This window comes from Podarcis tiliguerta (assembly GCF_965153285.1).
Source record: "Podarcis tiliguerta genome assembly, chromosome: 5".
Classification (NCBI taxonomy): domain Eukaryota; kingdom Metazoa; phylum Chordata; class Lepidosauria; order Squamata; family Lacertidae; genus Podarcis; species Podarcis tiliguerta.
In genome coordinates, this window is record NC_139538.1 from 31,657,865 (window position 1) to 31,676,802 (window position 18,938).

General features: G+C 38.5%; 1 protein-coding gene and 1 long non-coding RNA gene across 3 annotated transcripts in view; one reads left to right on the top strand and one right to left on the bottom strand.

The window, feature by feature from the left end:
* Positions 1-13,534, top strand: part of SLC25A36 (solute carrier family 25 member 36) — a 40,466-nt gene extending 26,932 nt beyond the window's left edge. For both annotated transcript variants that reach the window (XM_083443004.1, XM_083443003.1), the window contains exons 5-7: positions 7,229-7,295; positions 7,608-7,897; positions 8,734-13,534. In XM_083443004.1, the coding sequence (XP_083299130.1) occupies positions 7,229-7,295; positions 7,608-7,897; positions 8,734-8,927 (551 nt within the window). In that variant the 3' untranslated portion in view covers positions 8,928-13,534. The remainder of the gene's footprint in view (positions 1-7,228; positions 7,296-7,607; positions 7,898-8,733) is intronic.
* Positions 529-7,222, bottom strand: LOC310678770. Its single transcript, XR_014511956.1, has 2 exons — positions 1,627-7,222; positions 529-1,558 (listed from the first exon to the last, which is right to left on the bottom strand). It is a non-coding gene; the product is annotated as an uncharacterized lncRNA (long non-coding RNA).
* Positions 13,535-18,938: the final 5,404 nt, after the last annotated feature.

Sequence of the window (18,938 nt, forward strand, 5' to 3'; positions counted from 1 at the left end):
AACCAGGGGGATTTACTGAATGTTTCAGTTCATGGCTTAAATGTATATCTTTTTGTGTACTTCCTCTAACATAACAGCCATGATGTGTTTTGTAGAGTTTTTTATTTCTGTTTCTTCAAAAGAGAAGAATAAGGCTAAAGTGGGACATAATAGTTCTTAATACTATATGACACTTGCAGGGAATATGATAGCTTCTGCTGTGAATCTTCTCTATATAGCATACAAATATTTTTAGAAATTTTAAGAGTGGCTCACAAATAGTTCTGATGAAAGAAAATTATAATGGCCCAATAATTCAACCAACCCTGTAGCATAGGGTTTCTCCCCAGGTGGGCACTGTGGCCCAAATGTTCTTTTTTTAAAACTTAAAAATGTTAGATCTAAGAAATGAGTAGAAAAGAAAACTGTGTTAAGATGATTGTCTGGCATGCTTAGAACTGTACTTCTAATATAGTTTATCTCTTTTTACACTCCACCGAAGGAATCCATGGGGAATGAAATGGGTTTGGTGGGAGAGGGATAACTCTGTGATTGGCTATTCTTTTGAAACTGCACCTCAATTAATTGCTTCAGAGGCTTTGTTAATATGAAAGATTATTCTGTTACCTGTGTTTTTTTTTCCTCCAGAGAAATTTCTAAAGAAATATTATTTCTCTTGACAAAAGAGCAGAGCAGAAGATAAGAAAATGGATTAGTAATCTTAAGATTATTTTTTAGTTTATGCAATGTATATTGCACACAAAAGGTTGTTCAGAACTAACTTAAAGGTTCCTTATCTGTTTTTCGTAAGAGATGTGCATCTTTGCCCAGTTAAATAAATGTGAAAATCTGATTTGTTGGCAGGTTTCATATCTACATACATGTCCAGTAATAATTTCTGTATTGGTATTTGAATTTTTGCTATTTAAACCCTGGGTTTAAGAAACTTAAATTTTGAATCTCTTGAGACACTTCGATTTTTCTGTTTGTCATTTCAAGACCTGTACATATTTTATTCTGCTTTTAAAATGCGAAGCTGCCTCTTTTGCACTTCTGTGGCTTTGATCTTACCACTTGAAATTATTTTGCTCTTGTGCTCATGCAATACTGACGGAGCATTAACGTTCAGCTTTGCAGTTATGCACCTAAACCACATGGTTGGTGAAAGAATGTCCCATGCAGATTGGCTCGGAAGGTAGCTATTTTTTTCCTCTTGAACTAGCATAGCTTTAGGATGCTAGAAATCCCATAGACTCCATTTTAAAACCTCCGCTAAAGATGCATAAAATACTGATTCATAGTGTTGGCTGTGTAGCCATATAACTAATATAAAGGGCCGTTAACGTAGCTTGTGAGAAAAAATGCTAACCTTGTCACTTTTCTAATTGCTTCTTAAAACTTTCATTGAACGCACTACATTATGCTATTAACAATTGTTCCCACAAGGTCTATTTTGGCTTAAAATTCAAAGTTGCTTGAACAGTTAAGAAGTATGAGGCTTTTTTATGTCTTGGCTTCTCAAAAAAAAATTTATTTTATTGAAATCTTGTTTATAGATGCTTTTATTGCTTTCATATCACTAGCAATTGTAAATATATATACCATTTGAAATCTTGTTTATAGATGCTTTTATTGCTTTCATATCACTAGCAATTGTAAATATATATACCATTTGATTTGAGTCACTTGACACCAAAACAGTCTCAAAACTACACACTCAAAATATTGCTATACTCTGTTTCGGTTGTGAACTATTTTTTAAATTAGCTTTTATTTGAAACCTTGTAGACAGTATTCCTTTTTAAATTTCTAAAAAAACCAACAATCTTTCAAGTCTGAAATGTTTAAAATTCATGCTATTCTGTACCTAGTCTTTATTGTACTTTTACTGTCTAACGAAGGAGAAGCATTTTTGTCAGACATTTTTTCACAGCCCTTCTTGGAGTTGCTTATCATCCTTCATTCTGGAATGTATTCGGGGTTAAGTTAGACAAGTATACAGGGCCACTTGTATTCAGCGATAGAATTGCTGCAGAACCCAGGGGATCCTTAGCCAGCCAGACTGCCATCATGCTCCCATTCCACCCTCAATATGTTGCCTAATGAGTTCAGTCAACAAAATGCCTTATTTTTTAAGCTCCATTTGCTTTGCTGAATAGAAATAGCAAAAATAAACTGTAGTCTAAGAATGTAAAGAAAGCCTAATTGGATTTTTTCCCCCTTTGCAAACTATACTTATACAGGGAAATTAACAGAACTCCTCAAAGATATTTAGTTGCCTCAGTTACAAAAAAAGCTAGCTCCAAAATGAGTCTATCATCTCAGTCTAAAGCCTTGCATACATTCCAGTGTGCATACAGAATGTCAGGAAGCTAGCCAGCAATAAATCACAAGGAGTACGTGAAGTTAACTATTAGCAGAAACAAAGCCTGCTCAGAGGAGTCAGGTCTAATTAGCACAGCAACTCTTCCTGGTAAATCTTGTCCCTATGAGGCAGTTGTGGGGACTGAAGATCCCCACCTTTCCGTAGCTGGTTAAGTCTCCTCCTTTCACGAATCCTTCTGAAGCAATCTGAGACTCCACCGACATGTCTGTCTCTGCTCTTCCCTCTTCATACCACTTTGGGTCCTGTGAGACTAGGGGGAAGGGAGCTTGTCACAGCAGGAGGGGAGACACCCTGGCTTCTTCACCAGTCTGACTCATCTCTGTCCCTTGGTCTCCATCTGCTCCTGCTTCAGATTCTGGACTTCTCTCTGTTAGACTTCCTGCTCACTAAACCCTGTTACCTCTTCAGCTTCCAACAGCACCTTCTCCTAGTCTTCACTCTCTTCTCCCTCTGACCACTCATCATCATCCCACCTGGGCTCTGAGATGCCTTCTTCCTGGTGCCTCCCACCATTCCACTGTGTCCAGCCAATCCATGACACAGAGTTACATGATTCAGTTTAGTATAATATACCCTCTTGAATGTGTGGAAGCTGGGCATTTCATTCTACCTTGTCCTTTGAGGTGGTGTTGCGGTGAGGTAGTGCATTGTGAATTTCAGAGTTTCTCACGTAATGGAGAGCAATGCTACTTTGGGTTAAAGAGCAGTGACACTTTCTTTTGTGATTTTGTTGACACTATACACCCAACTGTTTGATGGAACAGTTGGAAGCTGTTGTGTTCTAAGGAGCATTCCTATTCCATCAACTACAACATGCTCTGTAATCTTTGATAACTTCAGGGTCTTTACTATTAAGTCATTTGCTGTTTTCATAGAACCAACTCATAGACAAAGTTTAAAAATTTGTATGGAAGATGTTTTGTCAAGTTACGCTTAGCCCGGCTTTCCGTTATATCCCATTTTGAGCCAAAGAGGGAAGATAATGGCTTAATTGAATTATATGATCTGTTCTAATTTTGTCTGTCTTCTCCTTGCTTTATACTTCCCAAAGACTCAAAATTAGCTTAATCTATAACTTCAAACATTTGTAAAATAGGTACAAGTTATTCAGTTCAGGCATGTCTCAAATTTTAAATTAAACTGGTTTCAACCTGTTTTTTCTGCCCATTGTGACAAGGTTAGCATTTTTATTTGACATGCGCTCATACACACCCAGCACTTTGGGCTTTTAAAAATAAGTATAGGTAAGTATTTTGCAAGCTATTAAATGGTTAAACTGCTGCAGATGGCAGAAATTTCAGTACTCAGTACATTTTGAAAAACTTTTTTTAAAAAAATACCTGTGGCCTGTACTACCTTTTTTCCTTTTTTATTGTTCTAAACTTTTTTAAAAAGTTAGATCTCACATTTACTAATTCACAAATCCTTCCATTGGGATTCAGTTTTGTCACATATGTCTGATGAGGTCACTGCTTGTTGTTATGATACAGAAAAGCCTGTGTCTATTTTAGGCATTTACTGTACATTTCTCCCGTGAAAAGAGTGAGATCGTGTCATCTCATGCTCCCCATCCGCAGGTCACTTCCTGCAGAAATATGGACTAACTTAAACCTCGTGAGTACTGAACTGAGCGTCTCTTGCAGCCTCTAGCGTAAGAACCACACCTTGGGTTTGTAACCACTCTTAAACAAACAATGTAAGGGGAATATTTTTATTTGAATTCCAGTTGTATACATTGTTTTAATACATCACCCAGCTATTCCTTCCAGTGCAGCCTGGGGAAAGGTGGAAAAACAGTTTTATGGACTACTGTTGTGTGTTTAGCCAAGTTGGTGAAATTACATTCCTTATTGACAATTCGTAGGATTCCTACCTTTAATTTATATATTTCTATTTTATTTTGGCAAAGTATTTCAGAACTGCCCTTAAATAATAGTACAGTTAACTGTATGTGTCACCACACTCTTTCCTTTCTATTTAAATTTTGTTGGCATAATATGTATTCACATGCATTTATACATTATCCCTTGCAAACAAAGACAATGCAGATGCATACCTGGGATCTTAGCTGTTTTATTTTTAAGCTTGTTTTGCTCCAAAAATCCTGAGAGAGAGAGAGAGAGAGAGAGAGCTCCTTCTTTGGTTAGAGGTTCACATGAATTGCTTTTGGAAATAAACAGCAAACTGAAATAAGGCCTATAATTCCCATTGCGTACTAGGACTTCTGAGTAAAATATAAATATATACATAGGATTGCCTTGAGCAACTTTTTGTTTTTCATTTTGTTTTAATGGAGCCATATAAATGGCCTTAAATATTTTGCATTGAATTCCAGTATTTAAAGATAATAATTAACTAAAACATTATGCGTTTACACAAACTAAAGGGCTTCTTCCATTCACATAAGGGACTCTGATCCAGTGGAGGCTCCTACTGGAGGATGGAGAGTGGGAGAAGGTAATTTTTGCTGATTCCCCACCCCCTAGCACCACTCCCATTCTGTTTGGGTAGTCTCCTACCCTCTGGAGCAGATATTCAGGGAAAAGAAGGAATTGGCAAAAAAAATCACTTCACTTTCCTCTGATCATGGAAAATTTGGATCCAGCCCTATAGATATGCAGCTGAATCAAAGCTGAAGTCATATGTAGTCACTGTTCAAATGCATTTTGGTATGAGACATTCCTATGAGCAGCATTTGAACCCTCATAATTCCTTTTAAAATTTAGCCAAGTTTTAAATGTGATCTGATGGATTGATTCAACAACTGCCAAAAGAGTAATCCCTCTTTTGTAGCATGTGCATTTGTATTTGTGAACTTTCCCTCCAGCAGTTTTTTGTGTCCAAGCACCTTGGTGCTTTTAAATTTGGGATTGCAGTATTATATAAAGGTGAACATTGCTTAAGTCTTAAAAGTAAAAACGGGGCACAATCTGCCCAATGCTAAATACTCTTCTGAGTATTATTTCCTCAGTTGGAACAAGGGACATAAACATTGTCCAACATATTCAGTGTCTTGATTCTCTTCCTTTTTAGGCTTGTATAGGTTCCAAAGATGCTAAGTATAAGCATGTTTGCTTGCATTTATACCCAGGAATTGAAGTTGGGTTCATGGAATGTTGTACCCAGTCTCTTCTCTGCTTCTATTCCCCTTTAGATTACCAATTAAATTACCAATTAGAAATACATTAAGGCTACAGACCTTTACACACTTACCTGGAAGTTAGCCGCCTTGTACTCAGTGGAGCTTGCTTCTTAGTAGACCTGTGTTTGCATGTGCTGTAAGCAGTAAACATCACTGGCAGACAGACCATTTAGTTAACTCTCCATAAAACCATTTCATAGTGATTAATTTAGGGCAGCTAGGGCACAGTTCCTTTTGTGTCCTGTGTTATATCCCGTATGCATGGGCAATGTTTAAACCAATTCTCCAGGTTTGTTGATTTGTTTGAACAAGTATGAAACCAAAAAAACCTCCCACCATTAATGCACTTATGCAGTATTTCTGTGGCTAAAAGCCAAAGATGATGCCTGTGTTTAGGAAGAACAATGACTTGGGGGATGCAAACATTAAAACAAGCTTAACATTAGCTAGGCATATTGCCATTTAGCCAAACAATATTATTTACCAGTTCTGCTTCTGTGCAAGCAATTAAAGTGTGCTTTTTGTGACATGAAGTAAGAGAAAGTTTTGTAACGTTAACTAAACCTTAAAACAGTTAAGATCCTTTGGCAGTTCTTTTTTTTAACCTTTACAGTCACTTATGTGCAAGTTTTCCCCCCATGTGAATATCAATAGAGATTGTCCGCGGGGGGGGGGGGGGGAGGAAACTGGTTTGCAAACATTCCTTTTTGTGTAGTTCACTAGCAGGCTTTTCCATTCTATTTTGAAATGTGCATGGGAGATGCACTGCACAAAGTGCTCCTGAACACTCACTTCTGCAAGAGGAGAGCAGGATTTGCATGGTTAGAGGAATGATTTGCTTGTCATTCCAGTTGAATAAATAGTAATAAATTGGGTACTTTGAGCACAACAAATTCCCAACCTCCCTTCTGCAGACATTTTACCTGATATGCAATGCATTTTATATTATAACTGTACAGTTCTCAAAAGCTGCCCTCTTGTACTGCTTTTCTATTTATGGTAGTGTAGTGTAGGAGATATTATTTACAAGTTGCAAAACAATCACACTATTGGCTGTTAATCCCGTTTAGATTTTGAGTAGCTGCTTTCCTTTCACAACTCATTTTTGTATGTTTGTACAAGTATTCCTGGGACCAACCAAAAATCCTTGCTTTTACTGCTAGTGGAACTCACTGGCACAATTAATACAACATCCTGCTAAATTATACTGTATAAACTATACTATGTTGATGTACAGTATTGTGTCTCTAAGCTGTACGACATTAAGTAGTTAACGTGTTTTTATGATCTGATTTGTTTTATAAATTAAATTTATAGAGAACGTTTTAGACTCTTCTGGCATGCTTTAGTTTCACTGCAGTTTGCTTTTGTTTGGAGTGCATTTAAATTCAGTTAGCCTAGTCTCACTCTGGCTGTTTGAAAGGTGTCAAAAAGGGATTTGTATGAATAAATGGGCACAAATTGGGTTCTAGATGTACTTATGGCTAGTTACTAAGAAGAATAAAGAGGCTTTATTTTACTTTATTGAAATCTTGCAAAAACAAATATTGGCTGCGTGGACTGGAAAAAAACAATAAAATGTCAAGATGCCTACTTTTGGTTTTTAACCATTAGCATAGCACAAGTCAGTTTGTATCAACTTGTATCTTTATTCATGTTTTAGCTTTGCTGTTTTTCATTATGTTTGCAAAACTAATCTTTCTTTTTTAATATTTATTTAGGTTTCACTGCAATCACCGCAACCAATCCAATTTGGCTAATAAAGACACGATTACAACTTGATGCAAGGTATTGAACTCTTTTAAAAAATGTAAATATTGTCCCCAATGCTATTTGATATCTATATGCAGTTGCTGGGTGTGAGGTATCGTCAGTACCTCTTATGTTTTCTGTAACATCTGAATCAGTATAACCATCTGGGTTAGTTTTAGATATCATTTCAGTATTCATATGAAAGGTGTATGTTTTCTGTAGCTTGCAAGTAGAATCATGAAATGAAATAATGAAATGGGAAACCTTACAAATATGGTGAGTGGTGTCTGCATCTGGCAAAATATAATAAAGCTCTTCTGAGTGTTGAATTTCTCCCCCCTCTTTCAGGAATCGTGGAGAAAAACGGATGAGCGCTTTTGAATGTGTGCGCAGGGTTTATCAGACAGATGGAATTAAAGGCTTTTACCGAGGAATGTCTGCGAGCTATGCAGGCATATCAGAAACTGTTATTCACTTTGTTATTTATGAGAGTATTAAGCGAAGACTTTTGGAGTATAAGTCTGCTTCTGCTATGGATGAGGAAGATGAAACTGTCAAAGAAGCATCTGACTTTGTTGGCATGATGATGGCTGCAGCTACATCGAAAACTTGTGCTACATCCATAGCCTATCCACACGGTAAGGGAGGCTTTTCTTAAGCAACCAAATATATTTTTTCCCCGGTGCAAGAGATAAGTTACTTTTGTTTTGGTAAATATTTTGCTATTTTTAACAAAAGTTTCCCATTGCCTAACCCAATACATTCATCACATTTTGCCTTTGAGAACTGTGCACAAGTTTTAGTATATTAATACCCTTTTTTCTTTTTAGATACTGCTCTATTGTCTAACATGTTGCTTTTGAGTACTGTTTTGGCTACTACTACTACTACTACTACTACTAATAATAATAATAATAAAAATAATTTTTATTTATACCCTGCCCTCCCCAGCCAAGACCGGGCTCAGGGCGGCTAACAACCAATAATAAAAACAAGTTGATTAAAATACAATTTAAAAGCAAGATTAAAATACAACATTAAAACGTTAAGATGCAGCCTCTTCATAGGAGGAGAAAGGAAAAAAAGAAAGAGGGGGAGGGAATCAAACTGATTCTAAGCCAAAGGCCGGGCAGAACAACTCTGTCTTACAGGCCCTGCGGAAAGAAATCAGATGCCGCAGGGCCCTGGTCTCATGAGACAGAGCGTTCCACCAGGCCGGAGCCAGTGTTGAAAAGGCCCTGGCTCTGGTTGAGGCTAATCTAACTTCCTTAGGGCCCGGGACCTCTAGGGTGTTGCTATTTATGGACCTTAAGGTCCTCCGTGGGGCATACCAGGAGAGGTGGTCCCGTAGGTACGAGGGTCCTACAACAGATGAAATAAGTAATTCATTGTAGAAGTAGGCAAGTGTTGTAATCCTTCCAAGATTGTGGAAAGCTGTCCTCAAGATAAAATGTTTTCTCCTTTTTTGATGCAGAGGTTGTACGAACAAGACTACGAGAAGAAGGAACAAAGTACAGGTCTTTTTTTCAGACACTGTCTTTGCTTGTGCGAGAAGAAGGCTATAACGCCCTATACCGTGGCCTAACAACGCATCTGATTAGACAGATTCCAAACACAGCTATAATGATGTCTACGTATGAAGTGGTAGTCTACTTACTGAATGGATAGCAATATTACCAGCTGTGTTCAGGAAGATGGAAGACCAAAAGCTTGCAGTGGACCATGAACTCTCAGTGTGGGTAGGTAGGAGTAATATCTATCAAGAACATGCAGCTATGGACAAAATGGAAGGCTGGTAGGCAGTCATGCTGCCTCATCATATGGCATCTTTTGCAATGTGATGATCTGAAGCTGCTCCTAAAGGATTGCCTTTAAACTCCTCATATTTCAACATTGCAATTTTCTCCTATTGTGTCAACTTTTCTAACGCTATGCAGTGAGCATCAGACACTTGGTTGTGAGCAAGGAGGAACATAGCAACATGTGTGTTCTCACTGGAAAGCGTACATCTCTTTTTCGACTCGTGTTCATTGCTGGTTTAAAATTCATTTTCTGTTACTGCACAGTAGCCAGTTTGAAGGGTATGCCTGTGTACATTTAAAGCAGATTCATAAATGCTTATCTCTTGAAACTCCGCTTTTGCAGTCTGAAATAAAATGAAAGACGAAGATTCACTAAGCTTCCCACTTTACTACCTCAGGGGATCTGACAGGGAACTTAGGTTTCTTACTACAGAAAAGGTGGCCTTTATTTGTTGAGGTGAAGATGGGGGACAGGCTGTTTCGTTTTGTATTGAGTTCCAGTTGCTTTAATATCAGACCCTGGGATTTCTAGTGTTGCAGCGGTATACTGTTTTAATTGCCCTGAGTATTTTCTACCGTGGAAATAGAGAAGAGCCTTAAGATCCACCTGAAATCAAATCGTCCTGTCTTCAGTTTTGTACAATTTGTGTCCATAAATCCCTTTGGAACTTAAAACACCTCTAAATGTATTAAGGATCACAGCATTGTGGAGCAAACCACCAGCAAAGAGAACTTGGCTTGGTGTGTTGGAAGGGCTTTTCTCATGCTGCTTTTAAATCCTTGAAAACCAACAAACAGTATGTGATTAAACAGCAGGATATCGGGTGCTTATGCAGCATTGTGCTCGCTTTAAGTTCATCTAGGGCTTTTACCTGAACTAACCTAATACTGCAGTAACTAGAATACCAAACTCTACTAGATTTCAGTAACACATAGGGCACACTTCGGCCATGTCCAAAATTGAGTGCTAAGATTGTGGCTTAGAATGAACCAGAGAAGATAATTGAATACCTTGGGGTTTAGGCATCACCTTTTGCTTTATTCCTTGCTTCCTCCTGAAGCACTTTGCAGAAAACCACATAAGTGGTTTTTCCCAATATTTGGCTTTGAACGTCTTAATGCTTCTTATACAGCATTCACTGCTACATTTTAAGAGCAGACATTTGCATGATTCACATTATCTCTGAAAAGCAACATCGCTAAAGCAGGCCATTTGAAATAATGCAGATAACCTGTTGGTTCTAACAATAAACACACCCTACATTTTTACCTTTTAACATACATCCTGTCATTACAATGTAGCTGTGTTAAATGGTAATGACACCAGGGGAGAAGATTTGTAATTTAGAGCACAACCCTGCCCAAAGTCTAGTACTTTCAGAGTGCAATCTGATGCTTTTCTCCTTGGGAATAATCCTTGTTGAGTTCAATAGGACTTCTTCCCAGTTAAGACTTTATAGGATTGCACCCTAAAGCAGATAAATGTTGAGTGTGTTTATATCTCACTCACTTAAAGCAATTAAACGCAAGTGCTTCCTCTTGGCAGTCCTATCCCCTAATCTTTGTAATGCTCAGCTCATGCAAAAGTTGTAAAAAAAAAACGACATTTTATTCCTCTGTGAACTGTGCAGAAACAGGCATATCATGGCTTTATTTTGCTAGGCCAAATAATGCTGGAACTGTCAGATGTGTGCACAGTCCGAACAGCAGTTTCTTTTGGTTTATGTGTCCTCTGGCCTGTGACAGAAATGTCTCAATGTAGGCTTGCAAACCGTTGGTCTGAAGTTAGTGTTCAGTACTACTCCTTGCTAGAGTCACTAATGAAGAACAGTGACCTGTCAGATTTTTTTTCAGTAGGGAGCAAACAAGTCTACTTCTTTTCCTTAATGTTGTAAGTGATCTCATTATAGCCATTATACGCACATTACCATAAACTTGGCAAATGTAGTCATATTCCTTTAGTGATTAATATGAAAACCTATTTAAAGGAACTGTTCTTCAATAACCTCTGTTTTAAGCTAGTTTCTTCCTGCATATAAATATTTGTAGATTTTGCTGCTGACATCCATGGGTAAGAAATGGCAAATGTGCTAAAGGACAACACAAAGGCCAAAGTGTGAAATGTTAAATTGTTTAATTATAAGGCCGGGGGGGGGGGAGTTTTTCTGTGTTTTTGGTTTTTCTAAAAGTCAACACTCAGGTGGATTCGGGCAGCCAAGAGTTCCCCCCATTGTGTAGTGATTGTGAGTGGAATTCCAACGGTAATAAATAGTCTAAACAAGTTTAGTGAACCATACTTGTTCTGAACAGTCAGATCTAGTTTACTATGAAATGTGACTTACCAAATCTGTCACAGGAATGGAAACCCTTTCAGAAGCTACTTCAATGACTTTGAAATTGCATGCGGTCACACAAAGTCAACTACATGAACCCACATTCTCTGCTCCTTCAAAACAGACCCCTGGGTTTAATGGAGATGTTTTAGTGTCACCGGTGGAGCTTCACTTTTAATTATTACAAGTTCATGATTTTGCCTGATAATAAGAAATGTTACCTTTCCAATTGGAAAGGTCTACATTTGTTGAATGTGGGTTGTAATAAGTTTACACTCCCCTCATATGTAATAAATTTATTACATATTACATTTATCGTATGTAATAAATTGGGAAGTGGTTATTTAATGAAGTGAACAATTTTCTCTAAACGTATTTGCCATCGCCACTGTACTTCACTTACCCCATGATCCTAATAGTAGCAAAATTTGAATCCACAAGAAAGTAATTCTCTTTACTGAAGTTAGAGTCTCTAAGACAGTTGATGTTTCTTCCATTTAACCGTCTTAGAAATAACACTAGATTGCAGACTCTTGATATTAAAATCCTATCTTTTCAGCCTTCACATTTGGCTTCTAGCATTTCACAGGGTACTTCTTTAAATGCAGCTATTATTAAACCAATTATATGTTTTTAAACTATTGATACCTCTGAACTGTTTCCCAAAAACTGTCCATAGCTTTCCTTGTATAATTATAACAAAAACATGGTTGAAATATTGTCAATGATCGGTGGGGTAGGAAATTAACACCATTTTAATTCAAGGAGAAATTGTTCCTGTCCTAATTGTGATTTGGCTATGTTAGTAAAATATATCTTTGATAAAGTGGAGTTCAACCACAATGCCTTGGAAAATCAATATTTGAACTACTTCAAACACCCAATTTACACACTATTATTGAAAACTTGCTGTGAGGCTGTATGTATGCAGTAGGCTTGACCAGAAGGTGGCACTATAGTACATGCCAATGCAGGAAGGATGCATCCTTGAAATAATATCTGGTGTGTCAAACTGTTTTGTGTTCTGCTCTTGAAAAATATTTGGTTGAGTGCCATACACATTGTGGGAATGAGCCATAACAGATGCTTTTAAACAAGTAAACCTGTACTTTCTAAATTTTTGTTCCTGTGTTTAAAATTCAACACAAAACAGCATTAAACCAAGGAATAAACATGCATATTGCACAGCTAGAATTGAAAGTGAAACTTCAAAGTCAGCTTAGGTTTATAATTTTGAAAATCATTATAAATAAGCTTTGTTCTTGGATATACACAAATGGTTTGAATAAAGGTTTTTGATTTACACAACAAACAAGTAACACCCGTGACTAATTTGTCATTATAAGGCACCAATGCAAAATACTATTTGGCTTAAAGTCTTTTTTATCAGAAAGGGATTTTCTGACAAGTGTCTTGGATTTTAATCCAGGGCTTGGAACTAGAGTCCTACTTTAGATGTGCCCAATTCATTTATTTACTTCCTTTTTTTGCAAGCTGTCTTGAAACTCTCCTTAGTGTGAAAAGTGGTTTGCCATATGACATTGGGAAGCTGCAACCTAAGAAACATAAAGCCAAACCTGCTTGGGCATATGGAGTTGTGTATCTTGTTTGTCTGAATCCCAGCCCAATGTTAGAATGCTCCACGCCCATACTCAAATCCCAGATGTTGAATTTGTTTGTTTGTTTTCCATTCTGTTTGTTTTTATCTTGATAGTTGTATTCTTTCTGATAGCAGTATTCTTAAAGAATGACGGAGACCTACAAATTGGAGATTCTCTTTATCAAGTTTCTTTTTACATTCTTGAAACAAGCAGAACACTGATGTGTGCCTATGTAAATGTATTACTCTCTTTTAAAAATGCTGATCTGTTTCTGAAAAGACCTGAAGTTCTGTACAATTTCAGTTTTATTTCAAAAAGTCTGCATACCCTGTATATGTGAACATACCGTGATGCCCTAGGAAACCATTGTTATTTACCAATATTCCAATATTCTGCTGCTCCTGTGGTTTGCTATAGTTCTTGCATACCATGTAGTTGGCTGTCAATGATGTGCTTTAAATACTTTTGTATTTATATTATACCGACAACTTTTTGTTTGGACTGCTCAAAACTTCAAAAATAAAACGTGTTTATTCAAATTCGTTAGCCTTGCATGAAGTTTTTTCCCCCCTTTTGTAATGGAATACTGGCCAAAAATATATCCTCCATGCCCTACTTTGCTGTTTATTTGCCTTATACAGACTGCTTAATGAGTTTCAATTGGTGGGGGGGGGGGATTCAGCAAAGGCTGAAACACTAAAGGGGGATTTTAGCTTAATATTTTTGTGCCTCACTTATCCGGTCATAGAGCACCCAGAGCACCTTACACCAAAATAAAATAAAATAAAACAAGTCTCTCATTACAAAAAAATGCACAATTTAAAAGTGGTAGTCAAAAACGTCAGTCTAAAAACAGTGACACTGAAAGTGTTGAAATAAAAGAAACATATTCAGTTTGTCTAAAAGACAGTGAAGAGGGAATTGGGAGGACTTTCATTAGGACAATATTCCAGATCAGGATGACAAGATGAAAAGCATAAAATTTAATACAAGGTTAATATAGGGGGGGAAACCATGGTTTCAATATTTTATTTCTTTATTTTTAAATGGAATATTACAATAGGAATAGTTTGTAAAATTTTGCATTGTGTGGAGAAAGTGGGCAAAAGTAGTAGGAAGTCAAAGGAGAGTGCCTGAACTTATATGCAATGAATTTTTATTAGTGAGGCATCTAGTGCCTTGTTTGTCTTGCAAGCTGTGCAACTGCAACTCCTACTAAATCCCCATGGAACTGTTCAACTGGCCGTGGGAGCGGGGGTTAAAGTTTGCCAATATTCATTAAGAGATACTGCTACTTTGCCGTTGGAGGATATCACACTTACTGATTTGGGGCCATTTATCCATTTTAGCAAGGTCATTAAGTGTTTTCAATTGTTTATCCCAAAATAATAATAATCCAGTTAGATCAGTCTCAGGCCAGAAACTGGGGGTTGAGAAGTCTCTGGCTCAAATGTCACCTTGGCTATGAATTCACTAGGTAAGCCAATACCTCGTTTCCATCACACAAGCACACACACCTCTGTACAATTAATTTTATTTACAGGAGAGTTTTTAAACCAACATTCAGGGGGAAATAGAGTACAATAATTAAAGCATTGCAAAAGAATAAGGTGCAAAAGAAATGGCCAACTCTGAATCAGTCTTGTCCCCTAATAATATCTGATGAAACGAGAAACGTTTTCAGCCAGTGGTAAAATATCAGAATCGTCGTTGGCTGCTGATCCCAATGAGAACAGTGTTCCAAAGTACTGGCACCACTATGCTAAAAGCTTTAGTCTGCATATAAACTAAATGACTATGACATAATGGGACAATTGAGAAGGCTTCTCCAGATCAGTGAAGTGATCTAGTCAGTGTATAAGTGGCCTGGCATTATGTTCAGAATACAATACTGACCTACCTTACTGATGTCGGTGTCCTGATTAGAATACTATTTATGAAAAGTGACTTTTAAAAACTCCATAAATAAATGCTAAGTAGCTTGGGATGTTAAATAGGTGAAAGAGTCAAGTAAAAATGGATACGGTCAGCTACAGCAGCTGAGTGCAATACTCCCTAATATTTTATATAGAAGTTCCTTGCTTAAGGGATTAGCAATGATTATGACTACTTGGAATCTGTTCCACAAGCAAGAGGCAAGCCCCAGCAGATGTAGCATCTCTGCACCAGCGACAAAACATCAAACCAAGGGAACAAGTGACAAGCAACTGGGCAAATTCAGCAGCAGGGCAAACCAGGCTGCATCTCCCATCAGTGACCTAACAACTCTCAGGTAAACTGACACAATGGGTGTGTAAATAGAAGACCAACAGGGGTGTGGGGTTGCATAGAAAGCCACATGTATGACTATCTCCCTGCTTGACAGAAGTCATGGGTGCAATGAGTTTCCAGCCCACAGTGAACAAATGCATTTCCTTGAGGCCAAGGCAGGTGATCTGGAGAGAGGCAGAGAGCTTGTGGAATCTGCCAAAGTTGGCTCAGGGGCAGCGATGGAGATAAAGATCAGGCCAGGAAGGTCCAGCACCTTGCCATAGGGTACTGAGGGTCAAAAGCCAGTGTAATATGGAGAATCCATGATTAGATCACCTGATTTCTTAATAAATAAGAGCATCTGCCTTGAATGCAAAGGTTTTCGGCTCAATTACTGATGTCTCCAGGAAGGGCTAGGAAAAGCTTGTCTGAAACCCGGGAGAATTTCTGCCAGTCAAAGTAGACAATACAAAGCCAGATGGTCCAATGGTCTGACTCAGTATAAGGCAACTTCCTATTTTCCGGTTATAGATAATATAAGCCTCCAGGGCAGGCTGTTGATCAGAGACACGCTGCCTGGGTTAAACACCCTCCATCTCTAGTTCAACTGTTGCAGTAAAAATGGGGCACCATCTTCCTTCTCCAAGCTGTTTTTTTTATAAAACAAAACAAAACAAAACACATCAGTGAATCCACGCTTGGAACATCCACTGAGAAGGAAGGATGAGAGTTACACTGGAGATCTGAAACAGAGGGAAAGAGGTGTTTGAATTAAGGAAATGCATCCAATTAGATAACAGCTGTGAGGAGAAGCAACAGTAAAGGCAGGCTGTAGACACGGCACAGTTGTAGAGCACATGCTTTTCATGTAGAAGGGTGCCAGGTTCAATCCCCAGCCTTTCCACGTTGGGCTGGGACAGATCCCTTCTTGAAACCATGGAGAGATACTGCCAGTCAGTGTGGGCCTTACTGAGCTCGAGGGACCAATGGTCTGAATCAAGGTATGGCAGCTTTCTATGAACCAGAGTTGAGGAACCTGTGGACCTTCAGATACTGCCCAGTCTACAAATCCCCAGCATCATTGCACGGGGATTATGGGAGCTGTGGTCTAGCAATAAGTGGAGGGCCACAGATTCCCCATTTCTGCTATAAGGGACCATCCATGGCCTATTCTTTCTTGCTCATCCTTCCTATAACCTGTTTGTACCTTGCCAAGAATCCTGGCACAGCAATCGGGGCATTCAATTTTGTTTATCAGGAAGGGTTCAATTTCCATGGAGAAGCAATGCATTTGCTACTTCAATAGATACCTTAATGTTGTTGGCCAAGTGCCTCAGCCTTTCTAAAAAAAAGACCCCATCCTATAAAATCTTTTATAGGGCACAGTCGGTCCATGGGGCTCACTTTCCAATTTGGAGCATGGGTTATTTTCTTCTTGTCCAATTCACAAGCTATCTAATTCTTAACTAAACACAGCTTTGCACTAGTCTACTTTCCTGAAGGGAGTTTGCTTTGATGGATGTTCAAGTTAAATATAATTAATTTTTTTTAAGAAACATTCACCGTCCGGTAAAAGCAGTTGTGTAGGTTTTGTTCCCGTGGAAGTAAATTTTCATGACAATTTTGCTCAGCTATTTTCACAGGTATTGGCATAAACCACAAATCCGTCATTCCCCAAGGTCTCTCTCTCTTCGAAGCCTGCTTAAAAATGTGTAATAATAAAAGGTTGTAAGGGATTTCTTTCCTAGTAGAAATGCTTCCAAGCCTTTTCGGTGATTGAATGACTCACAAGTTGCTTAGGGGATTTCCAGGCAGATAGATACTGGATATGCTTGAAGGCCTGGGACTGTGGCTCAAATTACTCACAACAAAAATGATATATTATGATTACCAAGGAGGTTAGGTAGGCTGCAAGATGACAGCCATCTCATTTTGCTGTAAGGGTGGTCTAAAATCTTGACATCCTTCCAGGGAATGGATTAAAATTTTAAGTGCCATTTTTAGCACTAACAAAATATTGGACATGTGTAAAAATATTGAACTTTTAACTCGAGAAAGGAAAATAATGATTCAGTGGCCAGGCTTGTATATTCCATGCAAACAGAATATGATTTCCCCCTACAGCATATCAGGTGCTGTAGGAAAACTACATAAAGGAATTATCTAATCCTAGTATTCAACCCATCCAGTTGTATTCAAGCCAAAAACCTCCATTCAAGATTGCAGATGGCAATGCACACCTTAGATCTGCTACATTCATGTATTACATCTGAATACATGAAACTCTTGTATTAGGGCCCAGCTACATGTTACATTAATTGCATGGATTGTGGCCACATCAGGGGATCTATCATCTATCTATCATCTATCTATCTATCTATCTATCTATCTATCTATCTATCTATCTATCATCTATCTATCTATCTATCTATCTATCTATCTATCATCTATCTATCTATCTAAGGGATGCGGGTGGCGCTGTGGGTTAAAGCCTCAGTGCCTAGGGCTTGCTGATCGAAAGGTCGGCGGTTCGAATCCCCGCGGCGGGGTGCGCTCCCGCTGTTCGGTCCCAGCGCCTGCCAACCTAGCAGTTCGAAAGCACCCCCGGGTGCAAGTAGATAAATAGGGACCGCTTACTAGCGGGAAGGTAAACGGCGTTTCCGTGTGCTGCGCTGGCTCGCCAGAGCAGCGATGTCACGCTGGCCACGTGACCCGGAAGTGTCTCCGGACAGCGCTGGCCCCCGGCCTCTTGAGTGAGATGGGCGCACAACCCTAGAGTCTGTCAAGACTGGCCTGTACGGGCAGGGGTACCTTTACCTTTACCTTTTTATCTATCTATCTATCTATCTATCTATCTATCTATCTATCTATCATCTATCTATCTATCTATCTATCTATCTATCTATCATCATCTATCTATCATCTATCTATCTATCTATCTATCTATCTATCTATCTATCTATCTATCTATCATCATCTATCTATCTATCTATCTATCTATCTATCTATCTATCTATCATCTTTCTCCCAGGTCTTGCAGTCCCCAATTACCATTGAGTCAACAGCACACAGGGAGGTAAGGTTTAACCCCTTTCCAGCCCTGCTGCAATTAATGATTGGAAAAAATGGAGATATAGGCTAATTGTGGCATGGGGGCACTTTCCATTGTGATCACCATTGGGGAGGGAATGATTAAACTTCTCTTTACCACCAGCTGTGGTCTGAAATGCTTCTCTGTTGCTAGAAAACAGCAGCAAGGGAGTATGGTATTGTGTTCATTCATGTTCTGCTTTTGAGCTTCCTAGGAGCATCTCTCTGGCCACAGTGGGGAAAACAAAATTTTGGGCTTGATAAGCCTTTGCTGTGATCCAGTAGGGCTCTTCTTATGTTGCTATGGCTTCAAGGAGACTATCTAGTATTGGGTAAAGGGAATTAAAAATCATGCAGAAGCTGAATAATAAAGAGAGGCAAATAAGTAGTGAAGTAGTGCCGTAAAAACTGCTGTGTGTATTTTTGCTCTGTTTATTCAAGAGGAGCAAATGGGAAAAGAACACAGTTTCATTCTAGTGGGATTCAAATGCTTCGGTGCCTAGCCTAGGGCTGTTACCAAAGCAGAATCTTTGTGACAATGGCGTGTGACAGTTTCTTTGCCTATGATAAAAACAGAAGATGAGCCTGTTGGATAGGGCTAAT